At 42.0% G+C, this 27,398-nt stretch overlaps 1 protein-coding gene across 1 annotated transcript in view; it reads right to left on the reverse strand.

Annotated features, from left to right (window-relative positions):
• COL28A1 (collagen type XXVIII alpha 1 chain) overlaps window positions 1–27,398 on the reverse strand; it is a 149,085-nt gene that overhangs the window by 16,561 nt on the left and 105,126 nt on the right. Inside the window, exons 28-32 of the mRNA XM_037136685.2 lie at window positions 9,113–9,181; window positions 8,474–8,554; window positions 8,349–8,384; window positions 5,039–5,075; window positions 2,854–3,402 (exon numbers count right to left, since the gene is read on the reverse strand). Of these exons, the coding sequence (XP_036992580.2) occupies window positions 2,854–3,402; window positions 5,039–5,075; window positions 8,349–8,384; window positions 8,474–8,554; window positions 9,113–9,181 (772 nt within the window). The remainder of the gene's footprint in view (window positions 1–2,853; window positions 3,403–5,038; window positions 5,076–8,348; window positions 8,385–8,473; window positions 8,555–9,112; window positions 9,182–27,398) is intronic.

Genomic DNA, 27,398 nt, shown 5'->3' on the forward strand with positions numbered 1-27,398 from the left:
CCAGCCGTGCGGGGACCCAGAGCAGGCTGCGAACAGCATGGCACAAGGAGGGTCAGTGCCAGGCTCAGTCAGGCCTCTCTCCCAGGGGATGGAGTAGAAAGGGTGGTGCCAAACCAAAGCCTAGAAACACATGGAGCACCAACTTTACCTCCTTCACAAGCTTGCCAGGTGTGGGCCCTGCCAGAATGAATGGTCAGTTTCCAAAGAGCTGGAACATGTATCATTGTAAAGCAATAATGACCACACTTCAGTCTTAGATGGGAGAGTGTCTGAGAATGCCTTTTAGGAACCATTCGTTCCTGTGAGAGGGTGAAGTAAGGTGTGGAAACCCATCACCTAGGCATTGACTGTAGGATGAATACTCAAAATGTTCACTGCAAGATAAACTCCTGATATCCACATATTTAAATTATCTGTTTCCATAAAAACAGAGAATGTTCTATTTGAAGAAACCTGAGAGGGAACAAAAATGGGCAGTGGGTACACAGATGAGAAAGTTTTGACCTGTTATCAGAGTCTACATAGAATGGTGAGTGGGTGATTGAAATAGTATAGGTAATCTGTTCTAGTGTATATAATTTGGTGGTCTTATAAAAAACAGAGAATGTTGAAAATATTTATAAGAACAGATAATGCAATAGAAGAATCCTAGTTACTATGTCTCTCATCCCTTTAGATTACTATAACTTTTCTTCATCATGCACTTCCTAATTCATTGATTCTACAGTTACTTTCTGCCTTGCTGCTGGCTTGCTCCATCTCTTCTGCAGGTCAGGTAACTTTTTGAATATTAATCTTAGCAATACCCCCAAGTTCTATCCATCCATGTTCCTTGACCATAAATACATCAGTGAACTCCAAGACCAACTCAGCACTTGTTCCTAATGAATAAAGACAAGGGGACTTCCACCAAGATGGAGGCGTAGGTGGAAGCACTGTACCTCCTCCCACAACCAAGTTTAAAAATAACAAAGTTTTAGCAACAAAAATGCAGCCAAAACCACAGAAAATTGAACTTCACTGAAGTCTGACAACAATGAACCCTTCAGCCAAACTGGTAAGAGGGGTAGAGCCAGCAGCAGAGCAGGGTCAGGCAGGAAAGATCCACCAGACTGACCGGGGCTGGCTCACAACCCAGCCCTGCCAGCAGCCGTAGGTAGGTTCCAGGTGTGGAACAGTGGGCGGTCCCACTGAGGGCACAAGGCGGTGGACTCACTTAGGACTGACCACAGTCACACATTCGAGTGCAGACAAACCGGTGAAGGAGCGAAGTGATGAGACAGATCGTGCAGGCCCCAGTGGTGGTGGAAAGTGGCAGAGGGGACCGCCATTGTCCCTCTCTGACCCCGCCCCCACATACAGTGTCACAAACCAGCAACCTGGGTGGTCCCACCCTGGTGAACACCTCCTCATACGTAACAGGCACACACAGATCAAAACATGGCTCAAGAACAACTCAGAACCCCAGAGCCTATAAATCTAAGCGACCAAGAAATAGCCAAACTTTCAGATGCACAGTTCAAAACACTGGTGATCAGAATGCTCACAGAACTGGTTGATCATAGTCACAAATTAGAGGAACATATGAAGGCTAAACTAATTGAAATGAATGGAAATGTACAGGAAACCAATAACAATGGAAAGGAAACTGGGACTCAAATCAAAGGAGTGGACCAGAAAGAGGAAAAAAATGACCAAACAGAAAAGAATGAAAAAACAGGAATTCAAAAAAATGAGGAGAGGCTTAGGAACATCTAGGACATCTTTAAACATTCCAACATCTGAATTATAGGGGTACCAGAAGGGGAAGAGGAACAGCCACCAGTGGAAAACTTATTTGAACAAATAATAAAGGAGAATTTCCCCAATCTGGCAAAGGAAATAGACTTCCAGGAAATCCAGGAAGCTCAAAGAGTCCCAAAGAAGGTGTACCCAAGAAGGAACACACTAAGGCACATCATCATTACATTAGCCAAGATTAAAATGAAAGAGAGAAGTCTAGAAGTAGCAAGAGATAAGGGGACAGTCACCTACAAAGGAGTTCCCATCAGACTGTCAGCGGATTTCTCAAAAGAGACCTTGCAGGCAAGAAGGGGCTGGAGAGAAGTATTCCAAGTCATCAAATCCAAAGATCTACATCCAAGATTGATCTATCCAGCAAAGATTTCATATAGCATGAAAGGACAGATAAAGTGCTTCTCAGATAAGATCAAATTCAAGGAGTTCATCATCACCAAACCCTTATTATATGAAATGTTAAAGGGACTTACCTAAGAAAAAGAAGATAAAAAAGATGAACAATGAAAGGACAGCAAACTCACAGTTATTAAGAACCACACCTAAAACAAAAAAACAAACTAAGAGGACAGCTAGATCAGGAGCAGAACCATAGAAATGAAGATCACATGGAGGGTTAGCAACAGGGGAGTAGGAAGAGGAGAAGGGGGGGAGAAGGTACAGAGAATAAGTAGCATAGACAGTAGGTAGAAAATAGATAGGGGGGAGGGAAAAATAGTATGGGAAATATAGACTCTAAAGAACTTGAGACACATGGTCATAAGCTGGGGGGGATGGTAGCGGAGGGGTGTGCAGGGGGAGGGGATTGAAGGGGGAAATAGAACAACTATAATGGCATAATCAATAAAATATATTTAAAAAAATGAATAAAGACAAGGGATTATGCTCTCTAAACAGGGTAATACTAAATGCTTCTTCTACCTTCTGAAGTTTATGTTACAATTTAATGTTTGCCTAAGCCTCATTAGCCCCCGCTTCCATTATTGCTCAGGGTGATCAGTGACATGGTACCTGGAAGAACAATGTAAGTGTCTTTGCCCTGGAGCTGAGCCTTACCTTGAAGGGCACTGAAGTCATCAAACTGATAAACGTGCCCACTATCGTTAGCAATTAGATTCATTTCTTGGTAGAACATATCGAAGTTGGGGTCATTTTTCTTCACCACCCCAATCACAAATATTTCCACAGCGGCGTCCCTGGCGTCCTTCACCACCTCTGTCAGATTCTTTTGATCTCGGCTATCTGCCTGCCCATCTGTGATGACCAAGGCCACTTTCTTGACACCCGGCCTTGCGGCTTGAAACATGAGGTTGGCTTCATGGAGGGCTGTGGCCGTGTAGGTACCTTCCCCCAGGTACTGCATGTTGTCCACCACCAGCTTGAAGTCGTCCTTGCTGGAGAAGTGCGTCAGCTGGGCCACCCTCTCCACCTTGTGGCTGTAGTTGATTATGCCTATGCGGACTATGGCAAGGTCCAGAGCAGCCCGGTCAATCAGGGTTTTCACAAAATTTTTGATGATCAGGAAGTTTGCTGTCCCCACACTTTCTGAGCTGTCAATCACAAACAGCAGCTCCAACGGACGCTCTTCACATTTTGGCCCGCAACCTAAAAGGTGAATGTCAAGACAGAAACATTGCAGAATGGAATGCAAAACACCACTCACTGATAGCAGATGGTTATGTGTGTGTGGGTGGGGAGGTGATGAGAGATGGGCACAGATGAACCTGAGACTTGGACTTTTACCTTCCTTTGCTGTGACTGTGAACATAGCTGACAACCACGTCCTTTCTGGTTTCTACACCTGACTGTTTTTAAAAAATAATTTCTATGGAAAAAAAAAACTATAGATGACAAAATAATAAGCACTAGGTGCCAATCTCTCAGATTAAAAATTTAAACTTTTTTAGAGTCAGCATCCATGGAGTCTGTCTGTCTTCTGATTACATTCCCCTCCCTCTCCCAAGAGATAACCACTAGCCTAAAATTGTCATTCCACCATTTTCATTTAATCTGAATCTGAAATCTTATATTTCAGTCTTCAACCACATCCCCATATGAGAATAGAGATTGGTTCATTGGCATGGGCACTGGGTAAAGTAATGGGATGAAAAATTTTAATTGTGAGGGAAGGATTAGAGCTTCTAACTGTACAAGAATAAAGAATAGCTACTCTAGTTTATGCCCCCAGTCACCCACAATGTCAACTAAGGTGGCTCCCATCCCACCAAGGCCAGCTTTCCATCTGTACTGTGTAACCTTTTGAGGGCATTGAGAGTGCTGGCCAATAAACAACCTCTTTTTAGGATTTACCATTCAGAGCAGTTGCTAGAGTCCCCAGGAGTTAAGAATTCTCAGGGACTCAAATGGTTTATCCACACTCCTATCACCCAACAACCCTACCACAAAAAGTCATGAGGAAACTTGGTGCTGATTTTATAGAGCTTCTAGAACCCAGAAGTCACATCTCAATTGGCCTCAATTGGTCACATCACACAGAGTCCCAGCATGGTCCAGAAGGCTTCCAGATGACGAACCAGTTCTGGGGTTCTCTATGGAAGAACAATGATATTCCTGCCTCTGTCCTCTTCGAACCCAGAGGATTCCTCTCTTTCTTACTCCATTTCATCTCCTGCTTTTGGGCTAATCTCTTTTCTTTACTTCTGCTTTCCGGTAACTTTATTTTTAAGTCTAAGGTCTTTAGCCAAATGTGTAGAAGCATTTAGATATAGATGTGAAGCAAGAGGACCCCCTGACTCTGTTCCCTGCCTTTCAGGGGCAGCGCACTTCAGAAACAGTGCTGAAAACAAAATACAGAAAGACTTCTGGCTTCAGGAAAAACACAGACACCACAGTCACCAGCCAGGCTGGACTCAAATACCAGCTGGGCCCCTATGGTTCTGTTTCCTTTGTTGTTGTTTTTTCTTCCCAGGCTCAGGTAAAGGTCACTGAATATAAGTAAGCACTGTGCGTACAAAGGCCTGGCTGCCCACAGACGCGAGGCAGGCATCTTCGTGCTTCTCAACCAGCTGGGAAGATGACTTTATTTTCCTAAATCCGGATTCCCACAGCCTCTCTCACTGCCTCCTTTCAGTTTCCCACTGACTTCAGATGAGCTTTAAACTTTCTCATGAGCTGCACGGTATACATTTTCTGGGGGAGCACATTATCTTGACCAACACAGAACATAGTGGGGTTGGCACTTTAAAGGATTGTTTTGTTCCCCTCAATAGTCAAATCTTACCGCATATTTCAAAAATAAGTTTGATAATTTCTTCTTTCTGGAGAAAAGAAAGGAATATGTATTAACCATATGGCCATAATATTTTTCCTATCATCATAAAAGATATGTCTTATTACAGTCAGCATGGGTCATTTCATTTCATCCTTCCAGAGCAGAAAAGAAAGTAAATAGCACAGAGGTTAAAAGGTGGCTATCATATGTCATAACTGAAATGTGTTTGAGTGGTGAAATGTAATAGCTCAGACTTTTTGAGTTTAACTGTGGCTCCAGCTTCTATCAGCTGTATGACCTTGGACATGAGGTGACCTAGTGTATCTGTGTCTTTGGGCTGGGGACGGATGGTTAAACAAGGTAACACAAACAGAGCTCTTCACATAAGGTCTGGCCCCACAAAGTAAACACCCCCCACAGTGTTACCTTCCATGGTTTTAGTTACCTGTGGTCAACTGCAGTTTGAAAATATTAAATAGAAAATTTTAGAAATAAATGAGTCATAAGTTTTAAATTGTGTGCTGTCCTGAGTAGCAAGATGGAATCTCATGCTGTCCCACCACATCCTGCCCAGGACAGGAATCATCCCTCTGTCCTGCGTATCCACGTTATATATACTCCCCTAACCCCTTCCTACCCCCCTACCCCCAGTCACTTAGTAGCTAACTGGGCTATCAGATCGACTGCCACGATATGGCAGTGTTTGTGTTCAGGGAACCCTTATTTCACTTACTCATAGCCCCAAAGCACAAGAGTAGTGATGCTGGAAATTGGATATGCCAAGGAGAAGCTATAAGGTGCTTCATTTAAGTGAAAAGGTAAAAATTCTTGACTTAATAAGGAAAGAAAAATCCCATGCTGAAGTTGCTAAGATCTATGATAAGAGCGAATCTTCCATCCGTGAAATAAGATACTTTGAGAGAGACCACATTCACATACCTTTGATTATAGTATATTGTAATTACTATATTTTATTATCAGTTTTCTTGTCGATCTCTTCCTATGCCTGATTTATAAGTTAGACTGCATCATAGGTGTGCATGTACAGGAAGAACATAGTGTATATAGGGCACTGTGTGGTTTCAGGCATCTACTGGGGGCGTTGCCATATATTCCTTGTGGCTGAGGGGGAACCACTGACGCTCCCTACAGTGGTGTGAGCAGCACATGCATTCGGTTCCCTGATTTAACCCACATGTATTGAGCAACTAGAATAAGCAACATGGCCAAAGAGAATGTATTCTTTGCTGTACCCCCCTGCTTTTTCTGTACCACTCCCCAATTTTGCAAGTCCCCTCTCCAGCTTCCTAATCCTCTCTCTTCGGCTCTTTCGTGAACGGTCCCAGTGTTCAAATGCTCCTTCTTGGTCCTGATGCCCAGTGGGCCCCGCAGAAGGGCCCCCCAGGAGCTGGGTACGAGAAGTGCATCTGCCAATGCCCTGCCCTGAGTAGCAGACTTACAAATAACTGTCCTGAGACTAGAGGGGGCAGGGCTCTGCATTCGCCAGAGACAGGAAGCAGACAGGGATAGTTAACTAATAGATGAAAGGAACAGGAGCCCAGAAAATCTCGACAGGAAGGAGCAGTGGACCTCATCTAAGAAGGTAAAACTTAACAGTTGCAAAAGTAAAGTTTTAGAGAAAAAAATCTATAATGACAGAATTGGGGTGAAGTGACATTGCTGGTGTCAAGGCTTAATAGAGCATGTATGGGAATGTTCAGGGCATTTTAATTTAATTTTTTTACCATAAATTAAGTAGAAGCCAATGATTGCAAGTGGCTATTTAAAAGAAATTCCAGTATGATATTAAAAATTATATAAAAGAGTGTGAATAGTTATCCTTTTTTTTCAGGTCTTGGCATGCTTTTTCACATTTACTGAGGCATTTAAGATATCTGAAACTAGAATGGATATAGAAAGGGAAAATGTATATATTTATATATTTACCCTGGATTCTCACTGAATACAAATTCTCTTTTCCTTCACCCTTCCCTTCCTGCTCATCCCCTTTTCTAGAATCTGGAAAGCCAAAGTCAGAAGAATCAGATCCCCATTTCTAAGATCTTTGCCTCTTGGCTAAAAAACTCCTGTTAAAGAGATAAAAGCCTATCTTGCCCCCAAACATCATCATACATCATTTTGCCTGCTCTGGACCCACGTATCTTCTTCTATCACAGCATTCATCAAGCTGTAAGTGAACATCCTTTGCTTGTCTTTCTCTCCACTGGGCTGGGAGCTCCCTGGGTGCAGAAACAGTCTCTTATTCTTTGTTATTCTCCCAGTGATCCTCTCAGAGCTTGCCCTGGAGTACATGCCCAATACACGTGGGCGAAGTGAATGAACAAATGAATGGATGAAGGAAACCATCCCCTCCCCAGGGTGGAATGGGAAAGAGGGTATAAATCTATGGGGTGCATTTGTCTGGGTGTGTTGTGCACATTTTCTCCTGCTACTTTTGGGGCAGAATTGCTGCATGTGCAGCTGCTTCAGATATCTTGGGTGCAGACGAGGGGTTGACTTGCGGTGGGGAAGAACAAAGAAATAAAGGTAGCTGGGCCATAAAAAAGCAAACAAACAAGCATGCAGCCCTGTTTGTCAAATGCCTGGCTCACCTTTACTACCAGAACTCCCACCCCCCTCACACCTGGACTTCCCAGCCCAGTACCATACAGTATCCCCAGACCCAGAGCATGAATCCCCCAAATCAGAAAGGGAATAAAAGAGAAGGTCTGTATTTCTTCTCCATTTCAGAAGATAGAGTGCCTTCAAGTCAGAAAGGAAGAATTAGACTTTGCTATAAACATTCTGGAACACTTCCACCCTGTAAGACTCCAAAGAGTGGGCTTTTTGTCTGCAGTGGTATAGGGAGCAGTCCATAGACGCTTCCCAGTTACTTGTCTTCACGGATCAGTACATAAAAATACTGGGGTTGCTGTCTTTTCAGGGCACTTCCTAAAGAAACTAGTTGAGAAAGAACAGCCCCTGCTCTGAAATGTGAAGGGTCATGTAAAATACAAAGTCATTTGGTCATTTGGCTTCTTGTAAACAGTGTACCTTGTTACCATTCCTACCAGGAATCAGAGGGGAATAGTCACCAGTCCCCACCATGAGGCCAGATAAGGGTCACTGGGTGGCATTTCTCCCTCACGTTCAGATTCAGTTACCTCGTGCCTCCAAGTCAACACTGGAGTTGTTTGCAGTGCTGTCCTTTAAACAGCAACTGGAACACTGCATCAAAAAAATTCATACTTCTAAAGCTAAAGTCTGAGTGTAATAGTTTTGCAAGTGCCCTCAGTTAGCCTCTAAGAGTGATACTCACTGTAAGTCCTTTGTCTCCTTTTGGTCCCTGTAACCCCTGCTTAGCAGAAGAAGAGTAACAGTCAGTATAGGTTGCAATCGGTTAATGTATAAAATCACAGTAAGGCTTTAAAAGTCACTCCTTGCCTGTTTTCCTGGTGATCCGGGCTCTCCAATTTCCCCTTTGTTGCCTTTTATCCCTGGATCACCCCGGTCTCCATGCTCCCCCTTTAGAATACAGTGAAAGGGAAGTTTAGAATGTGGAAGGCAAAGCCAAATAAGAACAACTCTGACATTTTGTTTATTTATAACTGGTATCTCTTGAAGAGCTGTAGTACTTGTTGATAGGAATGTGTGATAGAAAAAAAATGTGGACATTTTACTCACACCTTCCCCTTCCAGGTACCATAATCTAACTCATCATGAACTGGAGATCTCAGAGTGAAGAGACCTTAAGATACCATTGGGTCATCTCACTGCCTTCAGGAAGTTCAACCATTATATATTTTATAACTGAGTTATCTGGTATCTTCTACATGCTATGTTGCAAGGATTTAGTCCTTTGTCAGCTGGTTTTCAAGAATGAAGGAAATGGGGTTTTTTTTTTAAGTAAGCATGTTCGTAGATAGGAAAGAAAATGCATAAGGATTCACTTTCAAATGAATTTTTTCCTCTGAGAGTTTTGTAAAAAGAAGAGTAACAAGTATATGAGAGCCCTTCCAAAGTTCAAGTCAAGCAATTGAGATTCTAAGCCTATGAATGTTTTCAAGGTCCTGAAATACTTACCTTCTGGCCAGGGAAGCCATGGCCGGTCGTGCCCTTTGGCCCCGGAAGGCCTTGAGGTCCTTGCTCTCCCTACACGCGATGTGAAAAAAGGATGTTCCTGTTAATCTTCTGAGAAAACTCAGAATATTCTTTGGGTCAGATATATACTTGCAATTTCAATACTGCATTACAGCATTATCTAAATCTGAAAATACGTATGTCAGATGGGAGAAATACCTGTCCCCCTTCCAAAGATAGCACTGCTAACACTGGTCTAATAAAAAGGAATGGGCAGGAATGTGTGGGTAACACAGCCCAGCCTCATCACACATACTGGGGAACATGCTCTACCAACAGTCAGTCTACAGCCTCATTTGAGCTGAAAGGGTAGAAGCACCTGTCTATGTACAGACTAGGTGGCCCGCGCACAGAGTGCAGTCAACAACAGTGAAAAGATACCCACCTGAGAGTCTCCCATTCTTTCTTCTAATGAGAGAAAATTTAAAAATAAAAAGTATAGGAAAATATCCTCTTAAGAAAGATGTATCAGTAACGATACTCTGACATAAATTCATTTTCTCAGGATTTTTCCGTGCGTGTGTGTGTAGGTGGCTGAAGACTTCTTCATTCAACTGTGTCCCTGGTGAAGAGTAGCTGGGGACTGCCAATGAGGGGCATGAGGCCACTGGTGCGGGGGTCAGCAGGGTTCCCGGGCAGGTGTGAGGGAGACTACGGTTATGAGAGAACCCGAAAAGGAAATCTATGGTTGGCTTGGTCCCAACCCCAAAGGACAGAATGGTGTGACAAAGGAGCCGGGATTGTGCTGTCATGGTGAATTATCACTGGGAATTATACGTTTAGAGAAAGTGGGTCCAGAAAGGACTCAATACCTTTCTGACAGTTATTCAGAATAATTATTCCTCTTACAAACTTTCAGATTCCTACAGCAGCTGATACAGAAAATGCTCAATCAATGTTCACTACTAATTAGCTGTTTTTAAGAAATGACTCAACTTCCTAACAAAGTTAACAGCCGCTGTGGCTCCACTGATGCACCCTGAGCAGAAAACCCCAGAGTAGCCGGTTATGGGGTCAGGATCAGCTCCATGCTGAGGGGTTTATTTTTCATTACTTCACAATATAGACATTTTAATATAAAATCGTTAACATTGTAGCTATTCCAGGCAGCTGGGTTTCCCTGTAATAAAGATTCCCCTGCCCCCACCCTGTTTAATCACCAGTTTCCCTTCAAAATAGTTAAGGCTTTTTCCATAATTTTCAGAGCCGACAATCTGGCTAAAAGCCTTTAGCAAGTGAGTCCATGCCTTAGCTTGGCAGAGGTGCGTGCTATCCAATCAGATTCTTTTTCTTTTTTAAAAATATATTTTATTGATTATGCCATTATGGTTCTATTTCCTCCCCTTCATTCCCCTCCACCCTGCACACCCCCACCCCCACCATTCCCCCCTTTAGTTTATGACCACGTGTCTCAAGTTCTTTAGATTCTATATTTCCCATACTATTCTTGCCCTCCCCCTATCTATTTTCTACCTACCGTCTATGCTACTTATTTTCTGTACCTTCTGCCCCCTTCTCCTTCTCCCACTCTTTTTCTTTACACATGTCAGGAAAATGATATAGTGTGATTTCAGTGTGGGTCAGAAGCAACTGCAGGAAAGAACTTGTCTCTCAGAAGGTATAATTAAATGGTAATGTCAAACCTGGCTTCTTAACCACTGTATCTTACTCTTGGATCTGTCCTGTTGAAGATGTGATCTTTTTAGCTTTTCATATGATTGCTCGTTTTCTGGGAGATAACTTTCTAAGGAGGATGTACAAGTACCTGAATATTTTGATAGATCTTTTTTCACTACTGATATCTCAGGAAACAACTGGTTTTGGGTTTTGGGGTTTTTGTTTTTGTTTTTTTTTGCAAATGTTCTATCAGTAAGGTAAAATTCACAAGTGATCAAAAATATAAAATAGATGTCAGTCTTCTACTTAGGGTGTAGAAAGCCAGAAAAAGGCTGCTTCTATTCTTGAAACAGCAACCAAAAAACGCTCCCTAATGAAGTCACACCGTTCCTTGAATCCATGGAAGAGCAGTGATTGTGGCTGCAAGGCGAGGAACCAACTCAGAATCGAAGGAAACACAGGCTCCCCCAAGGAGAGACAGGGCCCTGCACTCACCTACCTGCCGGAAACGCCAGGTGTCATGCCGGCTGGTGGGAAGACTTCAGCTAGCATTTTTAACAAATCGCTAAAGGCCGGGTGTGGCGAGTGTGAGAGGCCAGAACTCCTGGGAGCCTCAGGTACCAGAGAAATTCATACCCACTCACAGGTTTTTCCCCGGGGACCCCCCCAGAGCTCACGAGAGGGGCTGGAGACAGGGCAAGTCCTGAAGCTCCGTGGCGGACCAGGCCTCAGGGAGGGCAGCTGTCCTCTGGGGAAAAGCACAAAGCCCTCTCTGGGACAGAAATCTTCAGCTGCTGGGGTAGTAGCAACAAACACTGTCACTTCAAGGGCACAGATGACAACCCACGGTGGCCAGGAGAAGGAAATAGAATAAAACCTGCAGAAGTACATCCTGGGCCCAGACTTTCAGAGACAACTTCCTCCTTGGGGAGGGTCAGGAACCTGCCCTCGGCCCGGGCCAGCAGAGGCCTCCTGTGCATTTGCTGGAACTCATAGAACTGGAGGTACTTGAAAGGGGGTGAGGGTTTGTTTTTTCCTGTATTTAATTCTTTACTAAAATTTTTTAAATTTTTTTAATTAAAAAGAATGAACAGAACACTTGACAAAATGAGTAAGGTCTGTAGATTAAATAGTAGTATATCAACACAGTCAGGTGCCACTAAAGATGTTTCAGTCAACCACAGACCAAGTATATGCTTGTGGTCACATAAGATACCGATGGAGCTGAATTTCCCATAAGAAATGGAAGGATATGTGGTTCAGGAGGATTTTTTTTGTCATCGTTCTGTTGGGAGCAATATCTGTGGGGCTTGGGAACAGATTCCCTCTCACTCACACACTTATTTTTGAGAGCACAGATTTGCTCCCCAGCAGTCGGTCCCTGGCCTGTTTCAGCACAGAGGAGCCTGTCCCCCACGCACTACAAAGAGGGCTCTGCTGCCCTCCCAGGTCTGGCCTGATGGTCTGCAGGGCACACTGCTGGACATTCTCTGGTAAGGACCTACAGTTCTGTACAAGGACGCGAGTCCACAGGAGCTGCCTTAACAAGAAGTAAGGGTCACTGCCGCCGTAGTAAAAGCTTCCCGTGGTCAGTGTGGAGCCAGCCTGTCCCTGTGCTTTGGAAATATTTTTGGATTATAATGGTGCGAAGCATAGATAACTTTTATTTTCTCCATCAGTTCCATGCCAGAGAGAACACCTTGTGCCAGATGGGATCAATGGAACCAAAAACAAGTTTCCAAAGTCAGTTTATTGAGTTCTCAGTTCTGGACCCCTTCATGTTAAGCACCCTCTATGTGTATGAATAGCACCTAGTTCCTTCATCTGACCACTGCTCCAACATGCAATAGCCAAACCACATGCCATACAGTCCCATGATCCTTCATTCTCCATCTGTATTTCCTATTCCTACCGACCCTGAGGCCACCTTTCACTCCCGCCCTCCAACAGTCACTGTCACGATGATTTGTGCCTTCTCCAGCCAGTTCCCCCTCGATAGTCCCGGTCAGTCCCACCCACATCCCTGTTCATGGAGCAGCACCGACAGCTCGTGTTCTCTTTCTGATATTGCCAGAAGGAGGGGTTGTGGGAAGGTGATCATAACACCAGCAGTGGTGTCCTATGTCTTCCCGTTCTCTCACCACTCACTCACTCACTCACTCACCCAGATCAACTTCCAGTTCTGCAAGCCCCGTTCCTGGTAAGCACCCTACACAGGTGGACCATTTTTTATCTTTTATATTTATGCTGTGCCTCTTCTATGTTTAGATGTTCAGATATGCAAATACCATCGTGCTATAATGATGTACAGTATTCAGGACAGTAACATGCTGTGCAGGGTTGTAGCCTAGGTGTGTAGCAGGCCATGCCATCTAGCTTTGTGCGAGTGCACCCTGTGACATTCCCATGATGACATAATCGCCTAGTGACACATTTCTTGGAACACATCCCCGTTGTTAAGCAACACATGACCGCAGTAATTTGCTGGTGTTTATAACTTTACTGTGTTATGTGAACGAGTGTGGTTGTTTGTATGAGAAACACAAAACATTTGGGGGTAAATACTGCTACTCTCAAGTGTTTCAGAAAAATAATAATGTTTGTGTATACACATGCACACACAGACTTTGATGAAGCAAATGTGGTATGTTAACCTAGAAGAAATCTGGGTCAAGGGTGCATGGGAATTAATTCTTTGTACTATCTTTGCAACTTTTTCATGAGACTGAAATTATTTCAAAATAAAAGTAAGAATTAAAATACTATATAAAATGATGAATGAATGAATGCACTAAATGGTTGCAAAAAAGACAGCATCTATTAGTGCTAAAGGAACTGAACCATGTGAGTATACAGGTCCTTTACCTATTCAAAGTTGGGAACACACAGGTTAAAAGAACACCAAGAGACCTAAAGCAAAGCCACAGTGGTAGGTTTCTTTCTACCCAGAGATAACTTTTACTCTGGTTTTTAATCATCACCCGAGGGCATTTTTTTAAATTGCTTTGAGAGAGAGAGAAATTGATGTGAGAGAGAAACATCAATTGGCTGCTTCCTGCACACACCCTGACTAGGGGCCAAACCCACAACCTAGGCAGGTGCCCTAACTGGGAATTGAACCCATAGCATTTTGGTTTATAGAATGACATTCCAATCAACTGAGCCACACTGGCAAGGGAAAGCTTTGCTCTTTGAATTTAGGAGGCTTATGAGGTTACCAAAAACCTGTTGCCCCAGAATTTACACTCATAAAACACTGAGTTCAGCTCATCCTTTAAAGCAGCAGTAGCATTGCCACACTTGGACACACCAGTTTATAAGCCTGATATTGGTTGACTCCACTATACTGTGACTTTATCTGCGTGGGGATTATGTAAACACTAATTGAGAAAGGAGTTATAATGTGTTATAATTGTGCAACATATTTGAGTTGTACAAACAGAAAGGAAGCCCTCAGTTTCCCTTCCTGTTTGAGTTACTGCTTCTAAAGTTTCCTCTGTCATCTCATAGGCAATAGTCAAGACAATTATTTAGAACATGGACATCACCCATTTCACATGTACAGAAGAGTACTAGAAAGTCCACTACTGGAGAAATGTTTTAATATCCTCTAGGATTTCAGCACTTGCCCATTGTCTCAGGCTAAAATATGGATGGTGAGAAAAAACAAAAACAAAAATCCCCATGACACCTAAGTGGGACTTGGGCTCAGACTTGACACCCCTTTTCTTTTACTAGTGAGCTGCCTTCTTCCTTATCACTTTTCTTGCTAAAAGAAAAAGGGCTAAAGTCAAAATTAGAAAATGTATCTCTAGTATTTCCAGCTCAACCAGAAGCTTGGGTTTCTTCTCTACCAAGATTTGTGGTCCTGAGAAATTGCGGAGGCCTGGTTACGTGTGAAAACAAAGGGAACCTCTGGCCGACCTCCCGCCATAGGTCAGCAGGAGCGCTCTAGGTTGAGAGCTCTTGTGATAGAAGCTATGAAAAGAGAAAGCATTTTAATTTTTTACTATTTTTTCTTTGTGGGGTGCAATCTTGAAACCATTTTAAAAGTCTAAACCCCTCCCATCTTTTTTGTAGTGGCCCCGCAAACATCCTAGAATAAATCAATTTACTGTTCTTTTGTTTCCCTCTCCTCGTTTACCTTTCTTTGTTCCTGATGGTGATTAGAATATTGCTAATTAGGAATCAGGGGAATTGTAAAATTTGAAAGTGAGACAAGCAGCCTTCGGCCAGCTTGAAAAAAAGAAGCCGGTATTGTGTTAAGATGTTGATTTAGTGGGTAATGGTAGAGTTAGCACGTCCCAGTGACCTGCCTTGAATAAGCATGTAGTGTTTGGCCTGGAATCCAGGAACTGCACTGTATTTTCTTATACTTGGTGGGCACAGCTGGTTCACTTTAAAAGGAAAATGGTATTTTCCAGGTGGCCTGCGGAGACCCTATCATTGTACACAAAGTTGAAGGTGATCCAGAGACCCCTAGAACAACCGAATGATATGGCATTTTGGCATTCACCTCCTCCCTAAAGTTCTGGTCCTAACAGTTTCCTGGGTAACTAATAGCTGCTCCTTGTTGCATGCTTGTGTGTGAGGGACTGAGCTGGGTAATGATAGAGCTAGACACCCTCTTCTTTAACTTCTGTAATAACCCTGGGAGAAAGTATCTAAGTGCTAAAACTGAGACATTAGCAGTTCTTCCACGCCATCTCAGGTTGCACCTGATCTCACAGCAGAGCCTTACCCAGTCAGTCGGCCTTCTAAAGGCAAAGCGGCCAGTCCCCTGCAGGCTCTCACTTCTCAGTTCTCTCTTGTCAGCAAGTTCAAGTTCCCTCACGTCCAACATGAAAATCAGTCAAGAGCTTCCAGTTTCATCAAATCCTTTTCTTTGTGGAATTGAATTCTTCCACCTTAACGTCTCATATTGGTAGACAGTATGTGGCACAAATAATGCCCCCCCTTTTTTATTACAAAATCATAAGCATGTCATTCTGTAATATAACAATATCACACTCGAGCACACCATATGACATTTTAGGTGACATGTTCAGACTAAAACTATAAATTATTACACCCATGTTAGTACCTTGCTAAACATACTCAAGAAAATGTTACTTCTGCCAGACCCTGTATTTCAGTTTAGACAGTATCATGAACATGTGTGTGTGCAAATGAATTTAATTTGCACTCTAGGGGTGCTGAGTTAACATTTGAAATACCATAATCAGAGGTCCACACTTTAAAGACTTCAACCACTGCTGTCGGAATTTTCTTCAGAGGCAAGATAAAAATAATTCACCCTCATTCAGAATCGGCGCCTCCTATTCTCATCCCATAATGAAGAATGCCTTTGCTTGACCTGACTAAAAGGTTAGCTGGTTCCATCATGAGAATATTCTTATATTTGTGATCATTTCACAAATACAAGAAGAAGAGCAAAAGTCTCTGCGTAGGGAGAAACCCACGGAATGGTCATTTTATGCAAAGTGCTTGTCAAAGTGCTTTAAAAGGTAGAGAATTGGAAGTTGGACCAGACTATCACTACATGTTCTTTGCATGCATGTTAGTAAGTAGCTGAACATAGGGTGAGAGTCTAACACTTGCTTTAAATAGAATATGCCATTTAATAGCCAGGGTGTCAAGGAGGGTGCAGGTAACTCCTATTGACTCTAATCTTCAGAGGCTACTGACAGTCATCAAGAAGAGTGTGACAAATTGTAGATGTCCGAATTGACCAAGGTTAGCTGACAACAGTTATAGCCCAATGTGCTCGATTTGGGCATATTTTTACCAAGACATTTTGCTTAAACTTTTGGTGTCTGCTTTCATTTTCCTGTTTATGTTTACTAGCAGATGATAAACTGATTAGACAAGTGGTACATAAACATTTGCAAATAATCTCAGCCACAGAAGCCACTTGACCATTTGATTACTGAGTGGACACGTGTGCTCACTGTTATGATTTTCTATCCAGTTCACAGAATTTAGTCCTGCTGTCTGATAATAAAATGATCCTTAGTGGTATAAATATTAGAATTAAATACATTGATAAATCACAGCACAGAGTATCATGACTTCTAGGGGCTTTACCAGTTGGAACCAGTTCTATGAATCGACCTGTCCTGCCCTTCTGCCTAAATATTCTTCTGTAAAGTTGGCCAAATTTCATAAATATCTTGCAAGGAATTTGAATTACTTGACCCATGAATGATAAATAAGAAATGACAAGGTTGGCTTTGTGGAACTCACCCGGCTGGAGACAGGGCTCAGGGTGCTCCCTTTGCTCAGTGTCTGTGCAGTGTGTCTCCTGGTTTGCTCGTTTCTTTGTCAGTTTGGTTTTTGAACGCCTGCATCCCTCTTAGTGTTGTCTGTGCCCTCCAGGCCAGCCTCTGCCTTGGTCCCTCACTTTCCCTTTTGTGTTGTCCTTAGCAACCTTGTTCACATCCATGGCATTAACTATGACCCTCGAGGGATAACCTCCAGTTTCCTAATCTCCAGTCCTATCCCAATCTCTAAGCTCCAGGCCTGACTTATATCTGCTTTCTAGACCTTCCCAATTGTTGGCCATTTCAGAACCAAATCTATCAAAGACAGAAATTCTATTCAGCCACATCTATTTTTTTCCCTGGTTTTCCCTCTTTAACTCACCTCTCAGTCTTCCAGGATTTTCTTGTTCTGACCTTGTCTGTGCTCCCTGGATACCATCAATGGCTTGTTCCAGGCAGCAAACACCTCCAAGGGGGGTCTTCCCTTTTTCACCCTCACCCTAGCTGAGAGTAATACCCCTATAGAGCAACCCACCCCTCTCCTGTAGCAGTGTCTCATAACAGGCGTGAATGCTCACATCATTTCTGTCCCATTTATCTTAAACTCCCCAAGCAAAGGCTCTTCATCTTATTTATCTTTACACCTTCCGAGGTACCTATATCAGGGCCCTACATATCCCACCGAGCTAGAGGGAGTGGATGTGGAGGCTGGCTGTCATTTTGGTAGAAATTTCCTAGAAACCATGTGCCCTAAACACTGTCTTACCTAGCCTTACAAATCCCCACAGCTATTAGTGCTTCTCTGGTTCCTACAAGGCAAATTTCATGATAAGCTTTTAGGAATCAATGTGGACCAGAGGTAACAGCCTAGAGACACAAGGAAAATTGCCAGCCAAGATTTCACGTTGTGGGTCGTGAAGGAGGTATTTACAAACAATCCTCTGGCCTAGAGTCTGGAGCTGAATCCAGGTCCACTTTATTAGCAGCTCCTGTGGCACTGGCCCTAGAGACCTCTGAACAAAGGAGTCAAGGGCTGGGCAGCAGATAGGAAACCGCCGTAAGTCATTTAAGAAGCATCCCACTGAATGCACAGGCCCCTTCCACACTGCCGCCAGGGTGTGGGGATGGGGGAAGTGCTGCCAGGGCATTAGGAAATGGAGTTCCTTCTTCAGGGACTCCTGGCAGTCTTTAGTCCCTGTGTACACATTTGCTGAACAAAAGCGTTCCGTGAAATGTTGTATGCTTTTCATATTTCTCTTTTCCATCTATCAGTTTATCAACACGCAAGAATAGGCCCAAAAGCATGAAAGGCAAAGCCTCCCTTGTGCTGATTTAACACTGGGGTAGGCTCACTAATGGCTCCAAAGATATGCAGGCCCCAGTGCCTGGAATCTGTAATGCTAATACCCCCCACCAAAAAAAACCCCTATAAACTCCAAATATATCAAAATATATGTCATGGTCATGCATCCTTGGACATGTAGTCAAAGGGAAGATGCTAATTAGAATTAAACATGGTCGGCTCTGCATAGACATGAGAAACACCACAAGGTAATGTACTGGGGGAGTCCTTTCCATGAAGATGAACAGAAAAGTATACCAGCTTCATACACAAGCAGAAGGTAGCAGCTCCTGCTGTCACAATGAATGTGTCTTAACTGTCCCACATTTAGGTGCGAAGGCTGGGGAAAGGCAAAGTTGTTTAGGCTCCAGGTCACGTGTTTAATTATATCAAAAAGAATATCCCAATGTGACATTCAGCCAGGTCTTCCCTTAGACCTAAGTTATTTCCTGTGAATAGATTTGGTGAGGCCTGTTAACTTGTGAGGTGCAACAAAAGAGCAGACCAAGGGGTGGATCACCCCCACCTTTCATCCCGTGGCCCCTTCTGCCATGCTGGGGACTCCCAACCCACTGTAAGCAGAGCACCTGCTACACCTGCACACTTCGGGACCAGGCCCCCAGCCACCGGACTGGGGCCCCTCCCATGTAGAAATTCTGGAGACGTTGTTGACACTGACATCTAAAAGCCATAATGGAAACTTACTGCTTTTAAATTCTTGCATTTGAGATGTGAATACCAGAATATATGCCTCTGTTCTGTTCTCCTAGCTTTATCTCCTGTCCAACAGGATCACAGGTACGGAAAGACAGCAGCATTCTATGAACTGGTTACTCTCTACCAGGAATTAAAGCACAAAGAGGACTAACAACTCATTGCCCACTCAGAGAAATGCCTCTCACCAGAATTCTCAGCATTAGCTCTTCTACGGGTCTCTTTCTGGATATACTATGGAGATTAAAGAAGCAATGTTAATAGAGTTCTATGAATTCCTTAAGTAAAAGTATGGCAGGCTTATTTCACCCAGCATAATGTCCTCTAGCTTGATCCCTGTTCTTGCATCTGGCAGAATTCTCTCCTTTTGGGGGGCTGGGTAATATTCAATCGTGTGTATAGACCACATTGTCTTAGTTCACTCATCCCTCAGTGGGCATTTAGGGTATTGCCATGTCGCGGCTATGGTGACTAGTGCCGCAGTGAACACACAAGTGTGCTAAGTGAAATCAGCCAGGCACAGAAAGACAAACCCTACATGGTCACATTATGTGAGAGAAAGATGGTGAAGGTCCTAGAAGCAGAGTAGAATGAGGCTGGGGGGAGGAGATGGGTTGTTGCTCAGTGGGTATAAAGTCTTAATTATGTGAGATCAATAAGTTCTGGAGGCCTTCTGAATAGCACAATGCCTATACTTAACAATACTACATTGTACACTTAAAACTTTAAGTGGGTAGGTTAATAAATTTGTTTAAAAAGGAAATCACACATATTCAAGTATATTTTAAATAATATACAGAAAATTAATTTCTAAAAGCTGGAAAAATGTACGTGTAATAAAGCCTTTTGGTTAGTAGTTCCTATGGGCAGTTCTCAACCTCATTCAGTTATATGCCCCATTTTTCTTTTCCAGTGCTTCCAATTTAACACAATAGGAGCTATTCCTGATGATTCAAATGCTGCTTTCAGAAGGGCAGAGTTTACTCATAATGGAAACTTTTCTCTTGGTTTTCCCTGCAACGCTCTTTTAGACTGAATTCACAAGCTTCTAGGCGACAACTTTAGAGTTGGCCTTAATACGCCACTTAACACGTGGACGTGTGGCAAAGGTACAGAGTAAAATAATGTGAAAAGGTCCACAAAGTCATGGTTGCTTATAAAAATATAGCTTTCAAGAAAATTCTGTTAACAAAGTTAGCTCTGGTTTTAATTGCACCATGCTTGCTTTAAGCAAGAAAATGAAAGTTAAAAGTCTAACAGTAAAAGAGATAAATAATGTATAATAGAATTGCATTTACAAAATTTTATAAGCTTAGACTCATGCTCAAAGTAAAGTAGAAAACCACATCAAAGGGTCAGCAGCAGCAGAAAAATTCACAGGTAGGCAGATTTCAGTTCAATATAAAGAAGGAAAGCCTGCCAATTATGGCTATAGAACAAGACTTTCAAAACACAATGGAACGGAAATACTACTGCAAGTGTGGGAAATTACAAGAACGATCTCTGCAGCATTATTTAAGAATGGGAAACATAAGTTATATAACTTATGTTACAGCCATGTTATAGGTTACACGTTATGGGTTACATAGCTGTTGAAACATAGTAAGTGTTTATGTATTGATTTGGAGGGCCATTCATGCTCTATTAACCAGGGGTGGATTGGGGTAGGAAGCAAGTTGGGGAAGTTCTGCAGAGAATGGTGTTAAAGGCTGTTGTGCTATACACGTGTCTGTTGACACATCTGTTGGAAATATGGCAACTACACACCAAACTCCAACCAGTGGCAGCCTCGAAGACTGAGGAGAAAGGAGACTTCCACAATTTTGCATGATTACAAGGTATTTGGATTTAATACAAGTATACATTATTTTCATTTTAAAAAGCAACAATTCTTGAATTTGTTACAAGGTCATTAAAAAACACACAAGAGAGGGAAAAACTTCCATTCCCTGGAATGTCTTGCTGAGTCTGGATGACCAGATACACTTTAGAATTTTAGAGTAGATTCTTGTGTTGGGTGGAAGGGGTGTTAGTAGAGCCCCTTCTGATTCAGAAGATCAAGGGCATGGCCTCTGGCAACTCCTTTCTTTTTGGCATCATGAATATGTGCTTGTTTACTAGATCTTTCCCAACAGCCTACATGATACCATAATATCTTTCATCTTAAATATAAATTTACTTAATCTCACATATCACTCCATTACTTCATTTCCATGTCCTCCCTTTCACTAATGTTGCCTGTGTGCTCTGTTTGCACTTCCTTTCTCAACATTAACTCTTCTTAAATTTTTTTTAAAAACTGTACTTGTGCACGGGCCTGTGGACCAAAGGATCACTGTTCGATTCCCAGTCAGGACACATGCCTGGGTTGCAGGCCAGTTCCCAGGAGGAGATGCACAAGAGGCAACCATACATTGATGTTTCTCTCCCTCTCTCCTTCCCTTTCCCTCTAAAGATAAATAAATCTTTAAAAAAAAACTGTACTTATTAATTATAGTTGGCATACAGTATTATATTAGTTTCAGGTGCACAACATAGAGATTAGTTGTTTTATAATTTACAAAGTGATCACCCCAATACACCTACTCTTTAATTCCCATTATAACCAACATTTATGGGTTGCTTACTATGAGCTAAACATGACAGTGAAAGCTATACATTAGTTTTTATACAACCTTATCAGGCAGGTTATTACTCTCATTTGATAAACTAAGAAACAGGAATCTGGAGAGGTTAAGGATCTTGTGCAAGGTTATACATCTCTAGATAGAGCTGAAGTTTGAATCCAGGTGGTCTGATACCAAAAGCTAAAGACTTCATCACTCTGCTACATTGTATATGAATAATACCTAATATCTATGTGCCAATTTATAATGATCAAAATATGACTCATGCCTTTGATTCTCAGAGTAGCCTGATATGTATTCTATGAAACGGGAACCCACAAAGAGAGGGAAGTAAATCTAGGGTGGGCAGGACTTGTCAATAAGACATAGCCTCAAGAACTTGCCAGAAGTTGAATGTATGGAATTCAGAGGGCTTACCTGCAAACGTGAGCTTGCTTGATCTCTCAGAACACTGATATTAGGGAAGATCAGAACTGGTCAGTGAGCTGAGACAGCAGGAATTACTATGCCAACTCCAATCCAAAGAAATAAAGGGATGTGGTCATTTTTTTATATAATGGCCTCTTTTCCACCATTAGGTTGCCTGGACTTTGTGGTCAGTCAGTGACCACATTTTACCCTGTGTCTCCAGGGAAACTTCATGTAATAAATGCTCAATAAAAGTTATTTGTAAATGATTGAAGCAAAGAAGTTTGGGCTTGGCCTGGCATTTGTTATGTAAATTTTCTAAATAAAACTGCCAAAAATGTAATATAAAACAAATAATAACTAGTCTTTCAAAGCAAGCTTTAAAGATATAAACACCTAAGTATAACTTTGTATTGTTTCTCATTAATTTTTATTTGCTCTGTTATCTTGAACTAAACCACATGTTGCCTCCAGGGGTAATCAGAATATTTCTCCATTTTTACATTAGAATTTCTATTAGAAATGACATATATTTCTGGGACTTCCAAAATGTCTGACTGCAAGTGTATCGGTTTATACTTACTGGTGAAGTTATCAAGCAAACATCACCAGACTGCCTTGTGTGATGTTTAAATAGAACTTCTCAAAACTCACACTGTCTGTTAGCCTTTTCCTTTCTCTGTCCCACGATGCAGAAACTAGTAAGTTTCACCAGCCCTTTGGACTCAGGTCTTAGGTATGAAAATAACATTTCCAATAACAGGAAGGAGCTTAGCTATCTTCTCAAAGTCTAATCTCAGCAAACTATTTTTTGAATTATTTCTTTTATATGGCTACATAATTTATAACAATATTAGAGCCATCTGGTCCTATCACTATTTTTCCTTTTTTATTGAATTTATTGGGGTGACATTGGTTAATGAGATTATATAGGTTACAGGTGTACAATACTACAACACACCATCTGTATATTGGATTGTGTGTTCACGACCCCACCTCAAGTCTCCTTTCATCATCATAAAATTTTGATTTTAAAATAATTTCAGACTCACAGAACTGTAGTAATACAAATATTTCCCATATTCCCTTCACCCAGAGCCATCAGTTGTTAAGAATTTTTCCTGTTTATTTTATTCCCTGCGTGTATGTGTGCATGTGCACAAGTGTGTACACGTGTGTGTTTGTGTATACACAGCACTTGTCTCCAATGGTCACCAATGACTTTCCTGTTGTCAAATCTAATGATCACTTTCCAGCTCTCATCCCATCAGCAGCACTGAAAATAGATAATTTCCTCCCTCTTCAAACACTTTCTCACTTGGCTTCTAGGAGCCACTTCCTCTTGGTTCTCCACATACTGGCTACTACTTCTCAGTCTCCTTTGCTATGCTGTCTTCATCATAACAACCTCCAAATACGAGAGGGACTGGGCCCAGTCCTTGGATCTCTTTCTTCTCTATCTACATTAATCCCACATGTTCTCATCCACTGCCAAAACTCAAATACTGTCTGTCATTGTTAAGTCAAATTTATACCTCCTGTATGGATCTCTCCTCCAAACTCTAGGTTCCTATTCCCAAACTCCTACTTAATAGCTCCACTGGAGGTCTAGCGTTACACACCCAAATCTAAATTTCAGGTTATATGAACTGGTTTCTTTGCACACCTGCTCATCCTCGTTTTCCTATAGACTCTCCCATTTCAGAAAATGGCAACTCCATCCTTCCAGTTGTTTAGGCCAAAATTCTTAGTCATCTTAACTCCTTCATCTTACACCCCACATCCAACCCAGAATCCAACCAGTCCTTACTGTTTCCACCATTACCACCCTGGGCTACACCATCACCATTTCTCATCCAACGTTGGCAATATCTTCCTATTTCAGCTTTTTATTTGTCTTTGTGCCCCATAGTCTATTTGCTACATGCTGCCAGAACCATCCTTTGAAAACATGATTTATGCCAGGTTACTTCTCTGTGCAACGCCTTCTCACCTTGTGACTTGCTTCATTCCTTGAGTATACCAGCCACGGGCTTATATCCCAAACCACTAATTAAGAATGCCAAAGGTTTTCCTACCCATGGTCTGAGTTTCTATCCACTTTTTAACATGCAGTATGGAAAGTCAAGAGTTAAGAATGCCAAGTGAAGAAGGACAAAGAACATGGCCAATAAGGGAGTATTTTTGACAGAGGAAGCAAAAGCAAGCAGTGAAAGGATTCCCCCAATGGGAGAGGTGTTTCCCTGGGTCTTTTGTTCCTTTAATTCCTCCTTTAGAATCTACCATCAGTACAGATGGTCTACATTGGCTGACTCAGTGCCGGTTCATGACTTCAGCAAAATACCAGGGTTAAACTCGAGGAGAGTTTGTGTCTTCTTTCCAAGGCTGGTTGCAATGACATTGCCCTATGCACTAAGAACTGGTAAATTATAAATACACATTTTCTATAGCTCAGAAGGAATGGGGTAATATTGGTGTGTGATATGTGGATTCAGTCTTACTAGTTCCCAGTTCCATGAGATACCATTCTGCATCCTATACTTTCAACACAGACATTCCACTACTCAGGTGGCATATGAGAGACTGTATGTAGCAGATGTCACAGATTGGAAGCAAATTGCTTTAGAGAATAAGACTATGTAGACTTGTAGCTTTCACTCTGAGTGAAATAAATATCAAATCGAAATACGAAAGAAAGCCATCTTGTCCTTTATAAGGTAAAGAGCCAATAGACCCAATCCACAGGTCCCTATTTTCTTCTCCTCCACTGTATGTTTTGATTTTTTTAACTATGGATATAAGGGAATGCAAACAGAAACTCTATAGAATCTAATCTCCATGTACGATGCTTTAGCTATTGTAGTTACTTCTATCCCCAGCACTTAGCACTGTGTCTGGCACATGGTAGTTGCTAAGGAGTATTTGTTGAATGAATGCTCTGGAAGAGAGGCAAGAGAGTCAATATGGAGGAAGGCTATAGACAGGACTTCTTCATTTATTTTACTGGATACCTAATAGATAGATGCCAGACATGTGGTAAATGCTAGGAAACAAAAAATAAACACAAGACATCTGTAATCTCACATGTCTCATAGAATCTGCTGTTTAGATTAGAAAACAAGTGCTTATAATACAATGTGAAAAGATCTGTGATGGGGTTATTATGCAGTGTGCCAGGAAAACACAAAGGAAACCCAGGGTAAGGAGATGGAAGGCTGCTGGAGGGAACCTACCTAATATGAGTCCTGACATAAGAGTAAAAATGAGCCTGTAGAAGTGTGAAGTGACGGGTTTTTCGAAGAAGAGGGAACAGCATAGGCTAAGGCACCAGGGTCAGGAAATGCAGCTTTCACAGGAAACTGAGACTTTCATCAAGACTGCATCTTAGAGAGCGGGGGTGATGTGGACGGGGGGTGTTGAGACAATAGAAGAAGACTGGGTGTCCAGATCAAAGGGAGTCTTGCCAATTTTTGAAGTTGATCTCTTTGGGTGTATTTAAAGACTCTTTAGATGTATTTTGTTGACATGAAAATATATAAAGGTTTTAAAAAATATAAACTAGGTTTTCTGAAATGTATTTCTACGTCTTACTATGAAAGTTTTCTAATGGCTCATAGAAAGCAGACACCTCCTTTCCTGGACTTTGGCAGGGAAGGTGGGTGATAACAAGTGGTACTTCTGTCTCATACCTATGTCCTAAACCACATACTTTCACCTGTAATGTCTAAACTATAATTATCACAGACTGAGGAGAGAGAAAAAGAGGGGGAAGGAAGAAAGGCAAAGGAGAGAGGGAAATTTCACCTTTGTTTTCTCCAAATGCATAATGATAACTGTATCTAGGATTAGGATTTAGAATTTTTTTTTTTTACTTTTTGTGCCACAGTCCACATATAAAGTACAGTTCTGTATGGTTCAATAGCTTAAACTCCAGTTGGCAGATCTGCAATCAGACTTATATACCTGGCATCAATTTTGTCATAACGTTTTCTATTACACATTCCTGTTTTCAGACACAGGGCACTAGATATAAATTCTTCCCTAGGGAGTGAAATTTTTGTGAACTGATTATAAGGCTTAGATTTTCAAATGCTATTTGTAATTTCCTGAATTCCTGAACAGCCTCCTTAGTTCAATCCTGGTCCTGCTACACTCTATTCTTAGCCCAGCAGCTAGAGTTATTCTTTTCAAAAGTAAGTCATACCATACCACACTACTGGTCAAAACCCAGAAATCAGCTTGACTCTGAGTAAAAGCCAAAGTCCTTCCAAGTGCCTACATGGCTATACCTGCACTGGCCCCCTTCCAGCCTCGTGTTGTTACTTCCCTGACCTCATGTCCAGCCACCCAAGTGTCTTTGCTCTTCTTGGAACATGCCAGGCATCCTCCTGTTATTGAATGGCTTTTGCGTGAGTTCCTTTCTCGGCCTGAACTGTTCTTCCTTCAGAAATCTGCAAGGATCACTCCCAGACCTTCCTCGGGTCTTTGCTCAAATGGTACGATCTCCTGAGGTCATCCCACTGTATACTCTTGCCCTTCTCCCTCTTTTGGCCATAGTAGTTCCATCTTCAAACATATAACTTATTTACTATATTTATTGCTAATAGAATTCAACTTCCATAAAGACACATCTTTGTCTCTTTTGCTCCTGATACATCCCAAGGACCTAGAACAGATCCTAGCATATTTATATATGCTCCATAAGTATATATTGAATGAATTGCTAATATAAAATTTTGTACAACTAGCTAGGACTGAATATTAGGGTCAGTATCCTTAATTTGGGGCAGATAGAAGATCTGGTTTAAAAACTTGTATATAAATGCCCTGGCCAGTATGGTTTAGTTGGTTGGAGCATCATCCCATAAACTAGAAGGTTATAGGTGGTTTGATTCCAGTCAGTGCACATACCTAGGTTTTGGGCTTGATCCCTGCTTGGTGCACAAATGGGAAGCAGCCAACTGATGTTTCTCTCTCACAAATCAATGTGTTTCTCTCTCTCTCTCTCTCTTCCCGCCAGCCCCACCTCTGTCTCTCCAAAAAGCAGTAGTAAAAAAATGTCCTCAGGTGAGAATTAAAAAACACATGTATATAAACTTATTTTCCTTATAGGCACAACAGAAACAGATCCTGTATTGAAGGACATTCTAGCATTACTCATCACAACCCTGGCAAAGATTCCAAGTGCACTATTTTTTAAGTATGTGCGCAGCAAAAACTGCACAGCCAGTACGCTCACCCTGTGCAATCACCACAGA

The sequence above is a fragment of the Artibeus jamaicensis genome, unplaced genomic scaffold (assembly GCF_021234435.1).
Source record: "Artibeus jamaicensis isolate MK-2021 breed Jamaican fruit bat unplaced genomic scaffold, CSHL_Jam_final contig_923, whole genome shotgun sequence".
Lineage (NCBI taxonomy): Eukaryota > Metazoa > Chordata > Mammalia > Chiroptera > Phyllostomidae > Artibeus > Artibeus jamaicensis.